Source organism: Ambystoma mexicanum, chromosome 9 (genome assembly GCF_040938575.1).
Source record: "Ambystoma mexicanum isolate Mex_15411 chromosome 9, UKY_AmexF1_1, whole genome shotgun sequence".
NCBI lineage: Eukaryota > Metazoa > Chordata > Amphibia > Caudata > Ambystomatidae > Ambystoma > Ambystoma mexicanum.
The window spans coordinates 568645129-568662512 of record NC_090931.1 but is presented as its reverse complement, the minus strand read 5'-3'; the positions used below and the strand labels follow the sequence as shown (position 1 = coordinate 568662512).

General features: G+C 44.8%; 1 protein-coding gene across 1 annotated transcript in view; it reads right to left on the bottom strand.

Moving 5' to 3' along the window:
• Nucleotides 1-5837, bottom strand: part of LIAT1 (ligand of ATE1) — a 54819-nt gene extending 48982 nt beyond the window's left edge. The window contains exon 1 of the mRNA XM_069615166.1: nt 4116-5837. Coding sequence (XP_069471267.1) covers nt 4116-4302 — 187 coding nt within the window. The 5' untranslated portion in view covers nt 4303-5837. The remainder of the gene's footprint in view (nt 1-4115) is intronic.
• Nucleotides 5838-17384: the final 11547 nt, after the last annotated feature.

Genomic DNA, 17384 nt, shown 5'->3' with positions numbered 1-17384 from the left:
CTTAAGTATTTTGCACACAACATAAGATAGAAAGAAAATTGTGTTCCAGTAGTGCAAAAAGTACACACTGTGTCTATTTCACTTAGAGAAGTTGAGAGCTGAACTTTGCTGCTAGAAAAGCATGGTATTAAGAGGAACGATAGCTCAGGGGCAATGAGTTTGTCTTGGAAGCAAAACAATGCAGCGCATAACAGGTTTGAATCCCGATGCCACGCTTAGAGACCACATGTTGGTATTAAACGCTTTATAAATGAACAATTATAATATAATTATAGAAAGGGTGATCACATCGGAATGGGCGTCGCCATTACTAGATGTTCATAAACCAAATGGGAAACTATGTCTATGCATTGACCTAAGAGCATACAATGAATGCATTATACCATACGGGCACCCTCTTCCAAAAATAACAGAGCTATTTACCACTCTGTAAAAAGCCATGTATTTCACCACATTGGATCTAAAACCAGTGCACCTCAAATCAAGTTAAATGAGAACTCTAAGAATATAACTGCCTATATTACCAAAGAGGGTTTCTCTCAATGTGTTTCCATGCCATTTTGCCTAGTTTCATTGGAGCATTTTTTCAAAGGATTCAATATTTTTCATTTCAGGGCGAACCTAGTATCTTCTTCCAAGATGATAAATTAATACAATTAAAAAATGATGAAGAAAATGATGACAGGTTAAGATGTGCATTGGAAACTATCAATGAAGCTAGAATGCCTCTCTGTAGAGACAAGTATATGTTCAAAAGAGAAGACATTGAATATCTGGCACGTGATTTCCAGGAAGGGAGTGGAACCTAAAAAATAATTTGGTGGACACCATAATTAATACTCATGGCTAGGGTGCAAGGAACAATTATTGTCATTTTTGGGAATGGCTTAGTATTATTCCAGATTAATTCCAACTTTATGAGCACCATTGCTAATTTGCAGAAAGTAAGAAGAAAAGGAGTTAACTTTGTGTAGAATGTAACGTGTGACAGAGAATTCAATGAGGCCAGGAAAGCAAAGCACTGCCACTAGAACATATCCAACCAGGAAGAAGAACCATAGTGATGATGGATGTTAAAATAAAGGTCTGGGTGCTGTTTTGATGCAACAGGAGTAATGGAAAGAACACATTATTCTGCTTGCCTGAAGACTATTGAAAGAAGGGGAAATGCATGACTCCACCATTACCTATAAAATGGGCGGTAGATACGTTGTGTTAATTCCTATGGAGCCCTAGCTTGGAAGCTCGATCGGACAATAAACCATTGAGAGAAGTAGTAACTTTCAAAGGACTAAACAAAGGCTTGTCTATGATCGGGAAGTGGGTCATATCCTTACAGGAACATAAATTTGATATTGTATATCTTCCGGGCTTTAAAACCAAGTCAGTGGTCTGTTTATCCTGACCCACTGCCACAGATGAAGATGAACAAGACGAACAGAAATAGAATCTCATAGTAGGGCCATGAGTAGTATCCAAAGAAGAATGTGACAGAGCGATGAAGGAGGATAGCACGTTAAACGGAGTAAAAGCAGTGCTAAAGTTGAATTTGATTTCTTTAAGTATGTGTGTAGCTGGGAAATGAAAGTTTGTTGTGTGTAAGAGAATACATAAACGTTTATAATAGGTTGATAATGAGGGGGAAAAATAAGAATGGTACTGAAGACCGCACAAGTCAGTGTGCAATCTGCAAACAAATGGAATAGTAGGAAGATGTAATCACATATTAAAAAAGGTATTTAGGGCAAGCTAGAGGGAGGTTCAGATTGGAAGAGAGCCGTTATTGAGGTAGTAGTGGCTCATTGCTTTGCACCTCATTCCACCATGTGGGTATCAACTTTTGAAATGCTAAGAGGCGGGAAAACAGGAGTTTGCACTGCAATGCTTGGTAGAGCAAGGGGCTTAGTTGTGAATATAAATTAGGTCAAAGACAGAATGCTTTCAAGAAAAGTGAAACATGAAGCTATTTATGATAAATGTGAGGCGACCACACTGGTTAAGACAAACGTGGGGGATTGTGTCAGGGTCAAGATACCTAGCCTGGGCAAGTCTGAAGGGAACAAATGGCCAGATCCCATAAGAGCAATTGAAGTTCTAAATAATGCTGTTAGGGCCGAGTATGGGGGTAGGCGGGGCTCTGGAACATGAGTAGGGTATGTAAGTGTTGCCCAAGAGGAATCAGGAAACAGGAAAGCCAAGAGAAGTTTAACGATTAAGCATAATAGTGAGAGATCAGTGTGTTGCCAGGGAAAATGTGATAAGGTATTGCAAGATGGGAAAAAGGCTGATAGTGGACAGGGGATGGAGTTAGGGAAACATAGTGGGGTTGGTAAAGGATTCTCTCCGTCCAGGGAGAGTGCACTAGAAGTCAACATATCTAAGAGAGTATGTTAAATAAACGTTTTCTAGAGATAAGAACTGAGTCTGTACATGGTTATTGATCAATTAGAATAAGTGGCGCTTCATCCACCGACGCCAGGAGGCGGCCAACTAGGTCTGTAGAAGAAGTGTTCAGTTGGTATTAGAAAGAAGGGAGATCTGTGGAATTTTGTCTAAAGAGGACGACGCGTGTGGAATCTGCACGCGTCACAAATTAGTGTTGACCTTGAGAAAAAGAGTACAGAGAAAGAAAAGAGATTATTGATGAGAACAAGGGTGAGAAGGAGCTGTGGTGCGAGGGTGCCTTCTTTATTACTGTAAACCTTTCTAGCAAAATGCAGGAGTACGCATATGAGTTTCCATAATGGACATCACATTGCCCCACGTATGCCCGCGTTTCACATACCACCTGCTATGTTGGGATGATCCAAAGGGGGCAACCTTTTCCTGCCAGAACTATAGGTCTATTATCATAAGGGACAAGGTTTATCATCCAAATATGGGTGGGGGGGGAGCATTACTTTGAAAAACGTTTGTCACCTGCGGCTCCAGGAATGTGAGGTATACGATGTGTTGTCCCCGTGGACTTTGCTATGTTGATCAAAAGTCACACAGAGTGAAACTTCGATGTAATGAGTCCAGATCAAATATTCAGACTCAATCCTTGAAGCTTCTGCTGTATTAACATTGGGTTGGAAAGAAGTCACTCATTGACAAATTGCAATATCAGGTCATGGAAGTTGTTAAACTCCCTACCCGTAAAATTTTGGAATTTGCTGTTGGAAGCTTTTTGAATACGGCGCTTAGACTATTCTTCCTGATGGTCTCAATGATGAATTCAACCTAGTATATTGTGTTTAATTCTATCACTTTTAAATGAGCTCAATATTGTTCTTTGATTGCAGTACTTATTTTCCATTATTCCTATTTTTCATCATTTTACTTAAATTGGTAAGCTATACATGTACAAAAACACATCTGAACGCAACCCTTGAACACTTTACCTGCAGGGAATCGCATCACTTACAGGAGGCAAATGCTGCATTCCCACACGCGGAATGCCACATTCTTGGCAGAACGCGACCACCTCATCCCTAGCCCGAAGGATTCCAAAATGCTTGCAGAACATAGTCGCTGTGGTCCTAACGTATACAATACAACAGCTCTCTAATAACACAACCACTGCACCCCTAGTCAGAAGGATAACGCATCATTCGAAGACTGTAACCAGCCACAGCAGCCATCGCCAGTAGCACACCACCTCATTTGCAGGTCAAAGCCACAGCGGCCCTCATCAGTAGAACACCACATCACAAACATTTCAGACACTGCATGTGTAATACTACATCTCTTGCAAAATACACACACTGTAGCAGTTGCCTGTAGAATACCACGTAACCTTCACAACACAACCACTGCAACCATCACTTGTGCAACATCATACTTCTTGCAGAAGAACATCCACTGCACCTCTCACCCATAGGATGCCGATTACCACCACTTAATACCTCTACATAACCTGAAACACCCACTTTTGGTGGCTAGAAAAGTCTTACTCCACAGAAGAGCAGGACAAATAGGAAGAGCCTTTTAGCTGAAGTAGACACTAGGGGCCTGATTCACAGAAGCCTTTTATAATGGCACAATCCTATTGAAAAACGCTCTGTGGCGTAGACACTATGTGCCCGAACATGGCCCACTCTGGCATGGGAGAACAAATCAAATGGGACACCCACCTGTCTCGTCTGATGGGGGTGTGCTGGATGAGTGACTCCGCTTCTTGGAGTCGGCTCCTGCCTTGGCCTGCTTGTCCTTCTTCCTGTGTTTTTTCTTTTCCGCCGAAGAGGCCTTGGGGTGGTGCCTGCTGCTGGCTTTCCCCTTTCCTGCCTCGTGCGCTTTCTGCTCGGCTACGGCAGCCTCCATGGCTTCCCTGGAAGTCTCGGCAGACTTAGATCTTCCAGCCGACGGACTGTGCCCTGGACATGTCCCGTGCGCAAGGCTTAGGGCCTCAAACCTAGCACTGGAGGCGGGTGGGAGCCTACATCTGCACAGACAACATACTTCTCCGACACATGCTTGAATGTTATTCTACATTTGGGGAGTTTTACCAGCCCATAAAAAAGTTCCTACATATCCCTTCTGTGTTCTTAAAGGTTTTCCAAGAATGAATCTGACGTGACTCCGCAACTTGGCCGACGCAGCGTCTCTTCAGTTCCTGACTACTTTTACTAGGGTTCTTGGAGTCCTACCCATCCAAACGTGGGCGTCTTTCATTGAAGCCTTCCGGTTTGTAAATGGGTGTCTGACATGCAGCCTTGTGCGAGTGCTTCCTTTAGGACTGGTACGAGGGCTTGTGGAACGATCTTCTTACACTAATGTACTACGCAGCTTCCTGGAGTATTGCCAGCGTGCCAAAGCTTTTGTTCAAGCCTTTAATGGTTTTGGGTTGGTTGTTGGTGATGTGCTCTTACCGGTGGTGTTTCTTAACTTCCTGGTTGTTTGAAAGATATTTTGTGGTGGGGGGGGGGGGGGGGCAGTCTGCTTGTTGGGGTACCTCCCACTTCCTAGAGTGCTATTAAGTGGGTCCAAAGAATGCATGCACTGCGAGAAATGAGGTTTCCACCGTTTACTGAATGTTTCAAGAGGTTTGCAGTATGGCTGGGTGTCGTTGTGCTCTCTGCCCCACCCCCTTGTTTTCAAGAAGGGGTTGGTAACGAACCCATACTGATATCTCCTTGCCCACTCCTTGTGCTCTGCAGAGGTTCCAATTCCCGGGCCGTTATTACTGTGTGTACCTCGGGTGATCGTTAGTGCGCACCGAGACTTCACAACCCTCCACTCACTCCCTGCTAGTCCTTCCCATCTCCTTCCTGCTTCGAGCTGACCCCCAGCCCTTAGACACAGTCCCGAGTGTGTCTTGGGTGTTCACCAATGCGTTAGACAGCACACAGAGACAGAGTGGGCATCAGTTCCGTCATGTGGAATGCCACCCATGCCATAGGCTGCACTCCCACACTTCTGGATCAGTCCACGCTTGATCCTTTGGGGTGGGGGGGGCTTCTTTTGCACTGGAAATGACAGCACTCCGGGCTGTTGTCGTGCTTAGTTCGTACCCTTTTTTGCAGTTTTTCGCTGCTTTGAGTAAGCACACTATCTTCGGCTAGTTCTTTCTTGCTTGCTTTTTACGGACGCAGGGCACCCAGCCGCGGCAGCTAGTTTGCTCATATGATGCCCTGCAAGTGGTGCCAACGTTCGGCCGCATCTCCACTTAATCCATTTGGTTATTAGTTGCCGCTTCTTTCACTGCCCGGATAATACATGTTCGCCGGTTCCCCTTGTGTCGATGAAAAGTTCCTTCTTCCCTTCCAAACACCGAGAAGAGTCTCCCGAGGTCCACGCGCGCTCCCCACCTCCCGCCCAAGCAAGCACACTGAACGCGCCAAGGACGCTTCTCGGTCACCATGGTGATGGTGATTCGCCCAGTTCAATCGGGTACTCTTCCGCGATTCGCCTCAGAGAAAAGAGTTCTCCTCTGGATTGGAGTTTCTGATGCTGCGTCACCGAATGGACTACCGCCCTCCTCACCCCTTACTGGTCCGCCAGGAACACAGATTTTGCTCTAACAAAAAAAATAACACCCGAGTTCCGGGACACAGGCGAAGTAAAGCACACCGATATATTTTGCGGAACTGTGCTGTAACTACCTCCTAATAAAAAACGCAGTGCTCATTAGAGCATGGCAGACCAGTAAATATTTCGTAATTAAGCTGTTAATATGCGCTAGTCTTGACAGGTTTATTAAATTAACCGCATACATGCCAACATTCTGTGACCAAAAATCTGTAGGAATCTTAAAGTTTCAAAAATAGTCAAGCGAGGAGGTACTGATAGGAATAGGGCACGTCAGCAGCCCATTGTCATTGAATGAGCCCGCCGCCGCGGGTACTTTCAATGACAATGAGGCGCCTGCCACGCCTTCTGCCATCACCCCAGCTCGGGGGAGCCCTTGAAAGACTCGCCGGAGTTGACGTGGTGGGGGGACTAATGGCGCCTTTTGAGAAAGGCACTCGCGGCGGAGGGGCGCCCTTCGCCCACCTCCGTGGGCGCCTTTTACATCAAAGGCCTGCATGCTGCGCCTTCTCCCGCTACGCCAGCTCGGGGAAGTCCTTGAAAGACTCCCTTCGAGCTGGCGTGGTGGGGGGCTAATGGCGCCTTTGACCAAAGGCACCCGCGGTGGAGGGGCGCTTTTAGCCCACCGCCGTGGGTGTCTTTGATATTAAAAGCCTGCATTCTGCGCCTTCTCCCGCTATGCCAGCTCGGGGAAGTCCCTGAAAGACGACCCCCGAGTTGGTATGGTAGGGGCTAATGGCGCCTTTTGCCAAAGGCACCCGCGGCGGAGGGGTGCTTTTAGCCCACCGCAGTGGGTGCCTTTGACATTAACAGCCTGCATGCAGCACCTTCTCCCTCTACGCCAGCTCGGGTAAGTCCTTGAAAGACTCCCCCGAGTTGGCGTGGTGGGGGGCTAATGGCGCCTTTTGCCAAAGGCACCTGCGACGGAGGGGCGCTTTTAGCCCACCGCCGTGGGTGCCTTTGACATTAACAGCCTGCATGCCATGCCTTCTCCCACTACGCCAGCTCGGGGAAGTCCTTGAAAGACTCCCCCGAGCTGGCGTGGTGGGGGGCTAATGGCGCCTTTTGCCAAAGGCACCCGCGGCAGAGGGGTGCTTTAGCCCACCGCCGTGGGTGCCTTTGACATTAAAAGCCTGCATGCCGCGCATTCTCCCAGTACGCTAGCTCGGGGGAGCCCTTGAAAGACTCCCCCGAGCTGGCGTGGGCAAAAAAAAAATGTAAAAAATTTTTTTTTTTTAATTTTTTACCAAAAAAAATCGGTATTTGGTGTAAAAAAATCAGTAGGCGGTAGGACTGCTTAAAAAGCGGTATCCTACCGCCTAAATCGGTAGGGTTGGCAAGTATGCAACCGTGGTAAACTCTCGCCTTGGGGCTTTTTGGATGAGATTGTACAGTCAAGCGATTCCAGCCTTTACATTAGAAGTTGCTCAGTGGAAGTTTCATGAACATTTAATGAACAGGACACGTAAAGTAAAAGCCCATAGCTGAGGCACTGGGGTCTGAAACAGTCGTAGAACACGCAGGGACTGGACCAATGAGCCAGCTGTAGCTCTCTGCCTGGCGCCTTGTTCATCCTCACATACATTCAGGAAATAGTCCTAGGCGCCCCTCTGCGAGAAATAACATGGCTAAATGACCTATTCTTTGGGAAGGTACTCACTTGAAAGTCTGCAGCCACACTTTAGCTCACTGTACCTTTCACAGAAGTGAAATATCCATTTGCGAAAGAGAGAAGGGGCAAAAGGAGAATGCAGAGAACTACAGTGCTTGCTGACGTTAGATAAATTGTATGTTCACGGCTGCAGTTAATTGTTAGGGTGTGGATGCATTGCCCTGCACGCCACAATTTGAGTAATTACTAAGATAAACTTAAACAATTGCACTGCGCCACACCAAGTAATTTCATATGTACAATTGTACAATATTTAATTGTTGATCAGATCAGCCTGACACATGTTTCAAGACTTGGCTCTTCTTCTGAGGCTGACACATATAAATCATATTGATTTACAAATATTCAAAACAATTATAAATAGTTGTACAGATTCCCATATATAAAATAGGAACCAAACCAAGGTAGCATCAGGCGTGGCATAACATAATTCCATTATAAAGAACCATTATTATATTGTATATAAAAGAAACAGTAAACGCATCCATATCAAAGTAAATAAGTCAGCAATTAAGATGAAGTAACCATAAACATTACCAATTGTGTTGCAGAAATTAAGGGGATCCGAAAGCATGGAAACAAAATTAAGATAAACATCTATTAGTCACACTGGAGGGCATACATATAGCTGTGGTCAACATTTGCGGCCACCACCAATAGCACTGTAGGTTAGGAAGAGCATTAATTGTATATTTACCAGTTCCACTCGTCTACACTGTTCAAGTCACTATAAAATAAATCTGAGTACCATTATCCTCTTTTCCTTTCCACTAAATTGCATGTAGTTCGTCATATTGTTATATCTATTTCAAGTATGTGTTATTCGCCATAGACTTACTAATAAAGTTGGTTTCAGAAGGATTAAGTTCAAAAGCTTGTGTCTATTAAAGTAAGAAAAATTGAAAATTGCAATATACCATATAAATTAATAATAAATTCGATTCACTTCAATTCTAAGTGTTAACTTAATTGATGCTATTGCAGTTCTGCTTATTAAACAGTAACTGCAATGCGTACGAGACCACCTTTGTATGTATAATTGTGATCATTAGTCCAAAAATCCATGTTGACATCCACGTTGAAAGATTTGCGTTTACGTAATAATATACAAGGGAAAGAAAAGCCATAATGGCCATCAGTTAGTTAAAGGTCCCTATAATTCTATTGCCGCCAATTAACATCTGTCAGGGACCATGTACAAATAAAAGCGATGTATGCTTACCAGCCTCTCGGCATCTAACTGTTTCTTGGGAGAGCGCGCTGCCGCGTCTAGTCCCACTATATAGTAACGCTGCGGCATTAACAACCGTATTGTACAGTGCACTTATTTTTAACCGACATCTTGGGTGAGTATCCCAATTGGGAAACCACCTACCTGTAGATGGCTAACTGCATCAATTAATGTGCAGCTAGGGCCGAAAACCTTACTAATTTAGGAAGTATTGTTCACTTAATTCATGCCATACGCTCATTAAGGAAAACAATTCTGGACATGACAGCAGTCAGCCATGCGGGTTGCAGACTTAGCCCTTGTATTGCATTCACTATTATTAGCCATGTACTCTGATTGAAGGATCAAGATGGGTGCGCCACGCAGGAGACCACAGCACATGAACTGCCTGGTCCACTTTATTATACAGTATCAAACAATATAGATACACGGTTTTCAGCGCATCACTAGCAATTAAATGGCTGTAGTTCATTATTCAAATTGAACATTATTGTCATAATTATATCCAACATAAAACTATATTCCGGCACATTCCAAACTAAGCTAAACATTTGTATTGGACATAATATACGTGAACATTTCTCTGTAAAACAGATCAGTGTGAGCAAACCATTAGCACAGTTCTATTACCACTTTGGTATAACATTCTAATTACATTAACGATCAAAAATAAACCTGTGGGCTTAAAGAAATACATGGAATTCATAGTCCGAATTTAAACCCCTAATCACAGGTCTATGTTTGCAAATTAGGCGTGCTTCCAATTGCCTTAATTTGAGTTCAAGGTTGCCCCCTCTTTTAGAAAGGGAGACCTGGGCTAGTCCAGTGAACCGGATGCCCTTTTTGTCATCCAATTGGTGACTCGTTTGCCAATGCATGGCAAGAGGGTATTTTGATTCTTGATTAGAAATTGTGGACAAATGTTCTCGAATGCGAATTCTGAAAGGCCTAATTGTACTGCCAATATAGAATAGGCCACATATACAAATTATACAATAGACTACAAATTTCATGTTGCAGTTAATAAAGGTATTGATAACTTGTTTACCCGTTATTCCAAAATGTAATGTATCTGTTTCCAATGCATATGTACACATTTTGCAACCCCCACATTTGTGGAAGCCATTTGGTCGGCCATGTGATAACCATGTATCTCCACCTAGTGGGTTGGACATAAATGATGGACACAGAATATTTTTGAGTGTTGTAGCTCTGCTAAAAATAATTCCAGGGTTGGGTTCTAGCCATTTAGATAGGTCTTGATCTAAATGGAGTAAATGCCAGTGACTTTTCAGAATCGTGTAAATATTATTGCTATCAGCATTGTAGCGAGTAATCAATCTGAGTTTGTTCATTTGCACATTGGCACATCTTTGTTTCATTTTGGGTGTCAATAGCTCAGCTCTCATCATACTTTACACTTCTCGTTCAGTAAGTAACGGATTCTTGTAGCCCCTTGCTCTAAATTGGCCTTAAATCAACACCTTTTCGGCCTCAAAATCAGCATTATCAGAAATTTCTCTTAGCTCTAATATACTCCCCTTTAGGAATATTATTTATTACATAATTTTTGTGGCAACTTGATGCATGCAATACTGTGTTAAGTGATGTTGATTTATGAAATTTTTTGGTCTTAAAACCATCATCTGACACTGAAATGTTTAAATCAAGTAAATCAATTGTAGTGTCACTATACTGGTGTGTGAATTGTAAACCCCAGTCATTATCATTAAGAAATTCCGCAAATTGAAATAAAAGTTCAACTGTGCCGGTCCAAATCATAATCACATCATCAATATAACGTTTCCAAATGTATATTGATGAAAGAAATGTAGTTTTGTTAAACACATACTGCTGTTCAAATTGGTGCATGAATATATTGGCCACAGAGGGTGCAAAACCTGCCCCCATGGCGATACCAATCAATTGTTTATAATACGTGCTGTTGAACAGAAACACATTGTTTTGTAAAGCACATAGGAGTAATTCTTTGATAATTTCTATATGCAGATGATAAGATGCTGATTGTTGACGTAAAATATAGTTGATACTTTCAATCGCTTTCTGGTGGTCAATAGATGTGTATAACGCCTTTACATTGAGCGTGACCAATAATACGTTGGTTCGGTATGACAAGTTCTCTAATATATGTAAGATGTGCATTGTGTCTCGTACATGTGTCGGTGTTGTGCATACTAGAGGAGCAATACATTCATTCACATAAATCGAGATTGGTTCCATAATACCTCCCTGTCGACTAATAATCAGTCTCCCTTCAGGAATAATCTCATACGGCATATGGATCTTCGGAAGGAAGTAAGCCGTTGGCATGGTTGGTTGCTCAGAGATCAAATATAGTTTCTCCACATCCGTAATGATACATGTGTTGTACCATTTGTCAATAAGGGTATTCACTTGTTTTTGTATACTTTGTATTGGGTTGCATTTCAAAATTTCATAGCAACCAGGCGAATTAAGGTGGGATAGCCCCATGGTGATATTATCTTCCTTGTCCATGATTACAACATTCCGATCCTTATCAGCTTCTTTAATGATAAGGGAGTCATTTGAAGCTAACTTTTGCAAGGCTAGTACTTGTAGTTTGGTGAGGTTAGAACATTTCCCACCAACACTAGTAAGCACCAAAAGGGAAAGGGGAAACAAGTCCCCTAAAGGGGATCAGTTTCATAAAGTTGAGACTGTCAAAACCATTCCAGCACCTTAGCCGGACCCAAACATCTAGCGTAGGAAATTAAGCCTCTCTCTTTAAAGGAATAATCTTGCGAAAAGTCCCCATTGTGGATGAGCAAAGAAATACATTCTATCCCTCAGCACAATTGCTGCAGTAAACATTTAATGTTATGGGTTATCCTGCCACAGCCTGCAGAAATCCTGCGGATACCAAGTTGTGCTGCAATGCTAGAGCACTGGTTCGTGCTAACCAAGCAGGGAAAAGCCACAGTCCCCCAGCCTTGCTAATATCACAGGGATTACAAAATTGCAAACTCCCCACGATGAAAGTATTGTCAATGTAATCCATATTTCTCCATGCTTATCAGCAGATTTTCCAACTCCAGATCTACATGCTATGGGAACAGAGGGACTCAGACTAAGACAGGTATTGGCAGCATGGTTTCTAGGGAAAGGGAAGAAACCCCACAAGCCTGTGACCTTTCAAAAATCCAAGATGATAGCAGGCCTTTATGTAAGCTTCGGCCAACCCCTTTCCAAAGCACATGACCACCATACATGGTCCAATCACATAGCAGTCCAGCACCCAATACACAAATGTTCTCCATATCTATATTCCCCGGATCTGCGTGATTTTTCCGTTGTGGAAAAGTCAGCGACGGAAACGTTTGCATGAGAAATGTGCAAACCACAAAAGGTTCACACATTTCCCATGCGAACACGCATTCAAAACCCCTACATAGCCACACCCCCCCACACTCCCAACATACCCACAACACTCCCCCACCCACACCCTCAACACACCCCCACCCACACCACCAACATAAACAAACCCTACTTACCTTTGTTACATGCTGAGTCCCTGCAGCGCCAGTACCCTTTCACTTCTGTGATCGGGAACCGGCGCTGCAGGGTGCTTTTCTTTTCTTTTTTGTTTTGTTTGGGAGTTGCAGGGGTGGTGTCCCCTGCACCCCCTGCTCACTATACCACACAGTATAGTGAGCGGGGTGTTGCAGGGACACCCCCGCAGCCCCCGTTTATTTTTTTGGGTGTGCTGCGGGTGTGTCCCCCGCAACACCCCACTCACTATACCACACAGTATAGTGAGCGGGGTGTTGCAGGGGACACCACCGCGGCCCCCGTTTACATTTTTTTTTTAATGAATGCCCTGTGGAGGTGTCCGCCACAACACCTCGCTGACTATACCACACAGTAGCACCCCTGCAGCCCCTGTTTTTTAAAAAGTTTTCTTTTTCGGGTGTGCTGCGGGGGTGTCCCCTGCAACACCCGGCTCCCTATACCACACAGTATAGTGAGCGGGGTGTTGCGGGGGACAACCCCACAGCCCCTGAAGTCTTTTTTTTTTATACTTACCTACAATGCTACCACCAAATGTTCGAACACCAAACGTTTGAACCTTTGGTGGTAGCATTTTTCTGACTTTTTGTACGGTCGGACCTTTTTTTACGGACCAATCGTACAATTCCTAATCCCCACCCAAGAGGGGCATCCTACTATTAATGGCTGCCAGTTCAGTCTGGAAGTTTGTCAAGTTTGCGAAGGAGTTGATGCAGGAGAGTGGTGAAAGAGAGAGCAGTGCTGCTAGGAGAGCAGGAAGAGAGAGTTTGAGGTTGGAGGGAAAATGTGGAGGAGGTTGGAGGATGAAGGAGTGACATATGGGAGTGGGAGGTGGAGGTTGGAGGAGCAGACAGTGCCATCTTTGAGAGAGAACTGCAGGTTGGAGGAAGGGTCTACAGGAGAGTGGGGAAGGAGGAAGTATCATCTGTAGAAATAGAGAATGGGAGTGTTGAAGGAGGTGAACCATCCAGAAACCAACAGACAAAGAGCAGGATTGTCGTTAAAGCCCCTAACATCAGTGTTAGAGAGAGAAAAACTAGAGGGGAAAATGCATATAATATATCTGAAACAGTGGGAAGAGAGTGGATACCCCTTCTAGGCAAAGAACCAGGAGATTCCAGCAGTGCAGGTCAGTCTATGGTGGAAATGAAGTGGAGGCGGGAGGAAGTATGAGACAGTGCAATCTCACCTGGGGCTCAAGGAGCTTATAATGGATGTGCTCCACAAGACGCTGCCCCGTGACTACAACCCTAGAGCAGAGAGGTGGCTATCAGACAGAGAGCACCATGGGCCTAACCCTGAGAGCCTGGGAGAGTTGGCCAGTGCTGGGAAGACTCACCCAAGGCCTCAACCTCCTGAAAGAGACCTTCTGATGTGTCCATGCCCAGAATGTCGTAGCAACAGAAGGCCTAACTTCAAACTCAACTGACAAGTGTTTGGGGACCCCACAAGCCGCAACATAACGGCAAGGGTTATCAATTGGACACATAAGCATGAGTGGACACACCCCTTTGCTGGAACTGTTGTAAGATACTTTCTTCATTATTTATGACTGAAACCATATTCTTCTGGAAGAACAGCGCAACATCATGGCCAGTCCAACAACAGCGAAGGAAAAAGCATGGCACACTACAAATCCCAGAGACTGTGAGCAACTGTCTGTCACCAAGAAGGTGTCACCACTTTAGGGAAGAGAGGAAAAGAGTGGGGACATGGGCTTAAACAAGCTTGACTGATTTTCAAGAATCCTAAAACCCACCTCATAGGATCATTTAAACTCCAATCGGTGTTGCCTTGCTTGCTACCCCAAATAAACATTGACAGTAAACCTGGATCTGGTGTTGAGTCATCTCTCGACTCCTCACCTGTGGCCCACCTTTCCCAACCAGTCAATATTCCCCCAAAAATATTTCTTAGGAGGATTAATTGTGCATTTTATCTCTGCAAATACTCTATCACATCCTCCCTTTAGTTCCCCCAATATGCTCACAGGCATGCTTCCAGATAGGGTCACCCACTAAAGCAACAGGAGTGACCACAGCGTTCCTCAAGGGGTATACCACGTGAGTTTTACAGGACCGATTACAGTGGGTCAGTGTTTCTCCCACTAATCCTTGAAGGGAAGTACTCGAAAAAGCCCTAAATGGCCAATTGACAATGCAATCACACACACACACAGCACACACATTCAGTGGCAATGGCTCACATACTTAGAAGAAGAATATATTCATAGTAGACCAATTTATGTGAGTAAATGCTAGACTAACTTTGAGAAATCATACATCAATATAACTGTATCCCTCCAAGTTGCTCCCCACCAGTTCTATGAGTCTCTGATCCTCCCTACGCCCTCTGTACTAAACAGTCTTTCAGTGAATGGAAAGTGCAACTCAAAACACGTGAAGTATCAAGCACACATTTGAGTTGAGTAAAGTTTTGAAAAAATGGACCAGGAAACAAAAGTGCATCACCACAGCAGCAGTCTGGAACACAGCAGTAAGGGAACAACATGGGCAAGCATGGGAAACCCCAATGAGGGTGTAACAAAGTCCCTTGCTATAAAGCAAAGGACGCTCACAATTCAAAGCCCCAAAGTCTGCGGCATAAAAATCTGTAGCCAGACTCAAAGGGCCCGATTCATGGAAAATTGTACAGAGATCCTGCAAAGCCTGTGCGCCGAGAATGACTCTGAGCGAGACTGCGTGGAGATGTTTTTCTGCGCGCTCCGCATATTCATGGAATTGTTCGCACAAAGTAACCGTATATGCAAATCGTGGCCGGAACACACCCGATAAGCCCCCATGCAAAGCAAAAACAGCCAGAAGCAGCTACCTTTGCGTACTCCGCCGAGCGTGAAAACATGCACCCTTTAAACAGTGTGTGGGATCCCCTGCAAGCAGAGCTGCATCTAGGGGACCCTGCGTGGGGTCCCCCGTAACTGTTACTAGCCCCCCCGACAACATGCGTACGTTATATCGTAACTCAGGAAAAACTCTGAAAATCTGCATGCGAACCTCCATAAACCATTCCTGCAACCTGCTACACTGTGTACGCATACCCCTAAGTTAGATCGAAACCCCAGCTGCGTACACACACGCCTAAATATGACACTTGATCTTACCCCTGCGCAGTAAATCCTATGCGCAAGTGCCTGTATGCCTGCCTTCGGGTGGCGGATAGCATGAGGGCTTTGCGTAGCCATTTCCCTGCCGAGAGGTTGTGCGGTCGGATCCATGAATACGCATTGTTCCGCGCAATAGTGGTTGTGCGAAGGACTACCTGTTGGCGTTCTTCCTCATTTTCCGTGTTCCGCCCCCTACCCTGCCTTCTGAGCAAGCCACACCCATGCTCGGCATGTCTCGGGCAAGGCACTTAGCCTCTCGCAGTGACGTGCCGAGCCTCCGCGAAGTCCACGCAAAGTATTTTGCTTGCGGTTTGGCACGCAAAGTCCCAATTTTCCACACAGATAATTACATGAATCGGGCCCAAAACCATGGGCAACAAAAGAGACATTTCCCTTTAAGGGAATTCATTTTCAAGCACTCGGCAGAGGGGTGTTATTACAATTGCAATTTCACATTGTTCAAAACAATGTCATTTCCTCTGAAAAGAAAGGAGTGGGACACAATGTTTCAATGCCCCACTTCAGGGTGGCTGTTTAAAGGAAAAGAGGATTTTTCATGCTTGGCAGGTTTATCTTGACCAGCAATTCACACGCTAGAAGAACTAATGAATAAGGCTTAGGGGAGGCAACCTCAGGGTGGATCACAGAGGGGAAAGTAAAATCCAAGATGACAGCAGGAACTAATATATATGAGGCCCAGTCTTTCAGTCCACCTGACCCAGTTCACACTAACCAATCAGGCACAGTTTAGCACCATGATCACACAGGTGCGTACCCTTCCAACCAGGGGGAGGAGAGACCAAAGCAGCTCACAGTCTGGCAGAGGAGTCATTATTGGTGACAAAGATCACTTTAGAAGGAGCTGTAAGGAAGAGTTTAAATAAGAGAGGAGAGATAAAGAGAGGAGCATCAAGAGCATAGTTGAAGGAAGGGGTGCAGGGGTCATCCAGAGACCTTGCTGGGGAGATATAGGGGTCACCCAGAGATTTAGAGGAGGGGCAGCCGGGATCACCCTTAAAGTTGGAAGAGATTGGGCAGGAGTAACCCCCAGATTTGGATAAAAGGGTTCAAGAGTCACTGGGTGTCTTTGAAGAATGGGTTTAGGGACCACCCCGAAATTTACAGGCGGGTGTCATCCAAAGATTTGGAAACTTGGTTTAGGAGTCACACAGAGATTTGGTGGTGTGGTGGGGGTGCAGTATACACCCCACTATTTTGAGGAAGGTGTGCAGGAGCTACTAATGGATTTTATTTACAGGTGAAGAGAGGTTCCCAGGAATGCCCCTCCTCACCCCAATGAACATGACAGGCTGAAGAGCCAGGAACGCTCAAAGTCACTCATCCTTTTTTGGACAAACCCCAAGTGCACCACTGCCTGGCAAGTATGCAGAAAGGTATCCCCTCAGACAGCCATTCCAACCATATCCAGTGCATATCCTTGCAGATCCAGAGAACCCGATGGAGATTGTGGACCCAAACACTATAATGGACTGCATCGATTAAGTGCTGAGAAGCCATGGTGCTGATGTCACTATTGACACCATGACATAGCAGCGTTAGTCATGAAGCACACTCGCAGCCCTGCACCACATCACACAAACACACATTTGCATACACAAAGAACATGCTTAAACAGTTCTATAAAGTGTGGATACATATACATACTGCCAAGGCTTTTATTATTTTTCTCATTAGCCAAATGCAGTAATGCTGAGACGCAAGGCAACAAGAGATCCTGGGCAAGTTTGCAGAGGCTTGTGGCAATTAACCCTATGGGAGTACAGGAGTATATATGGAGC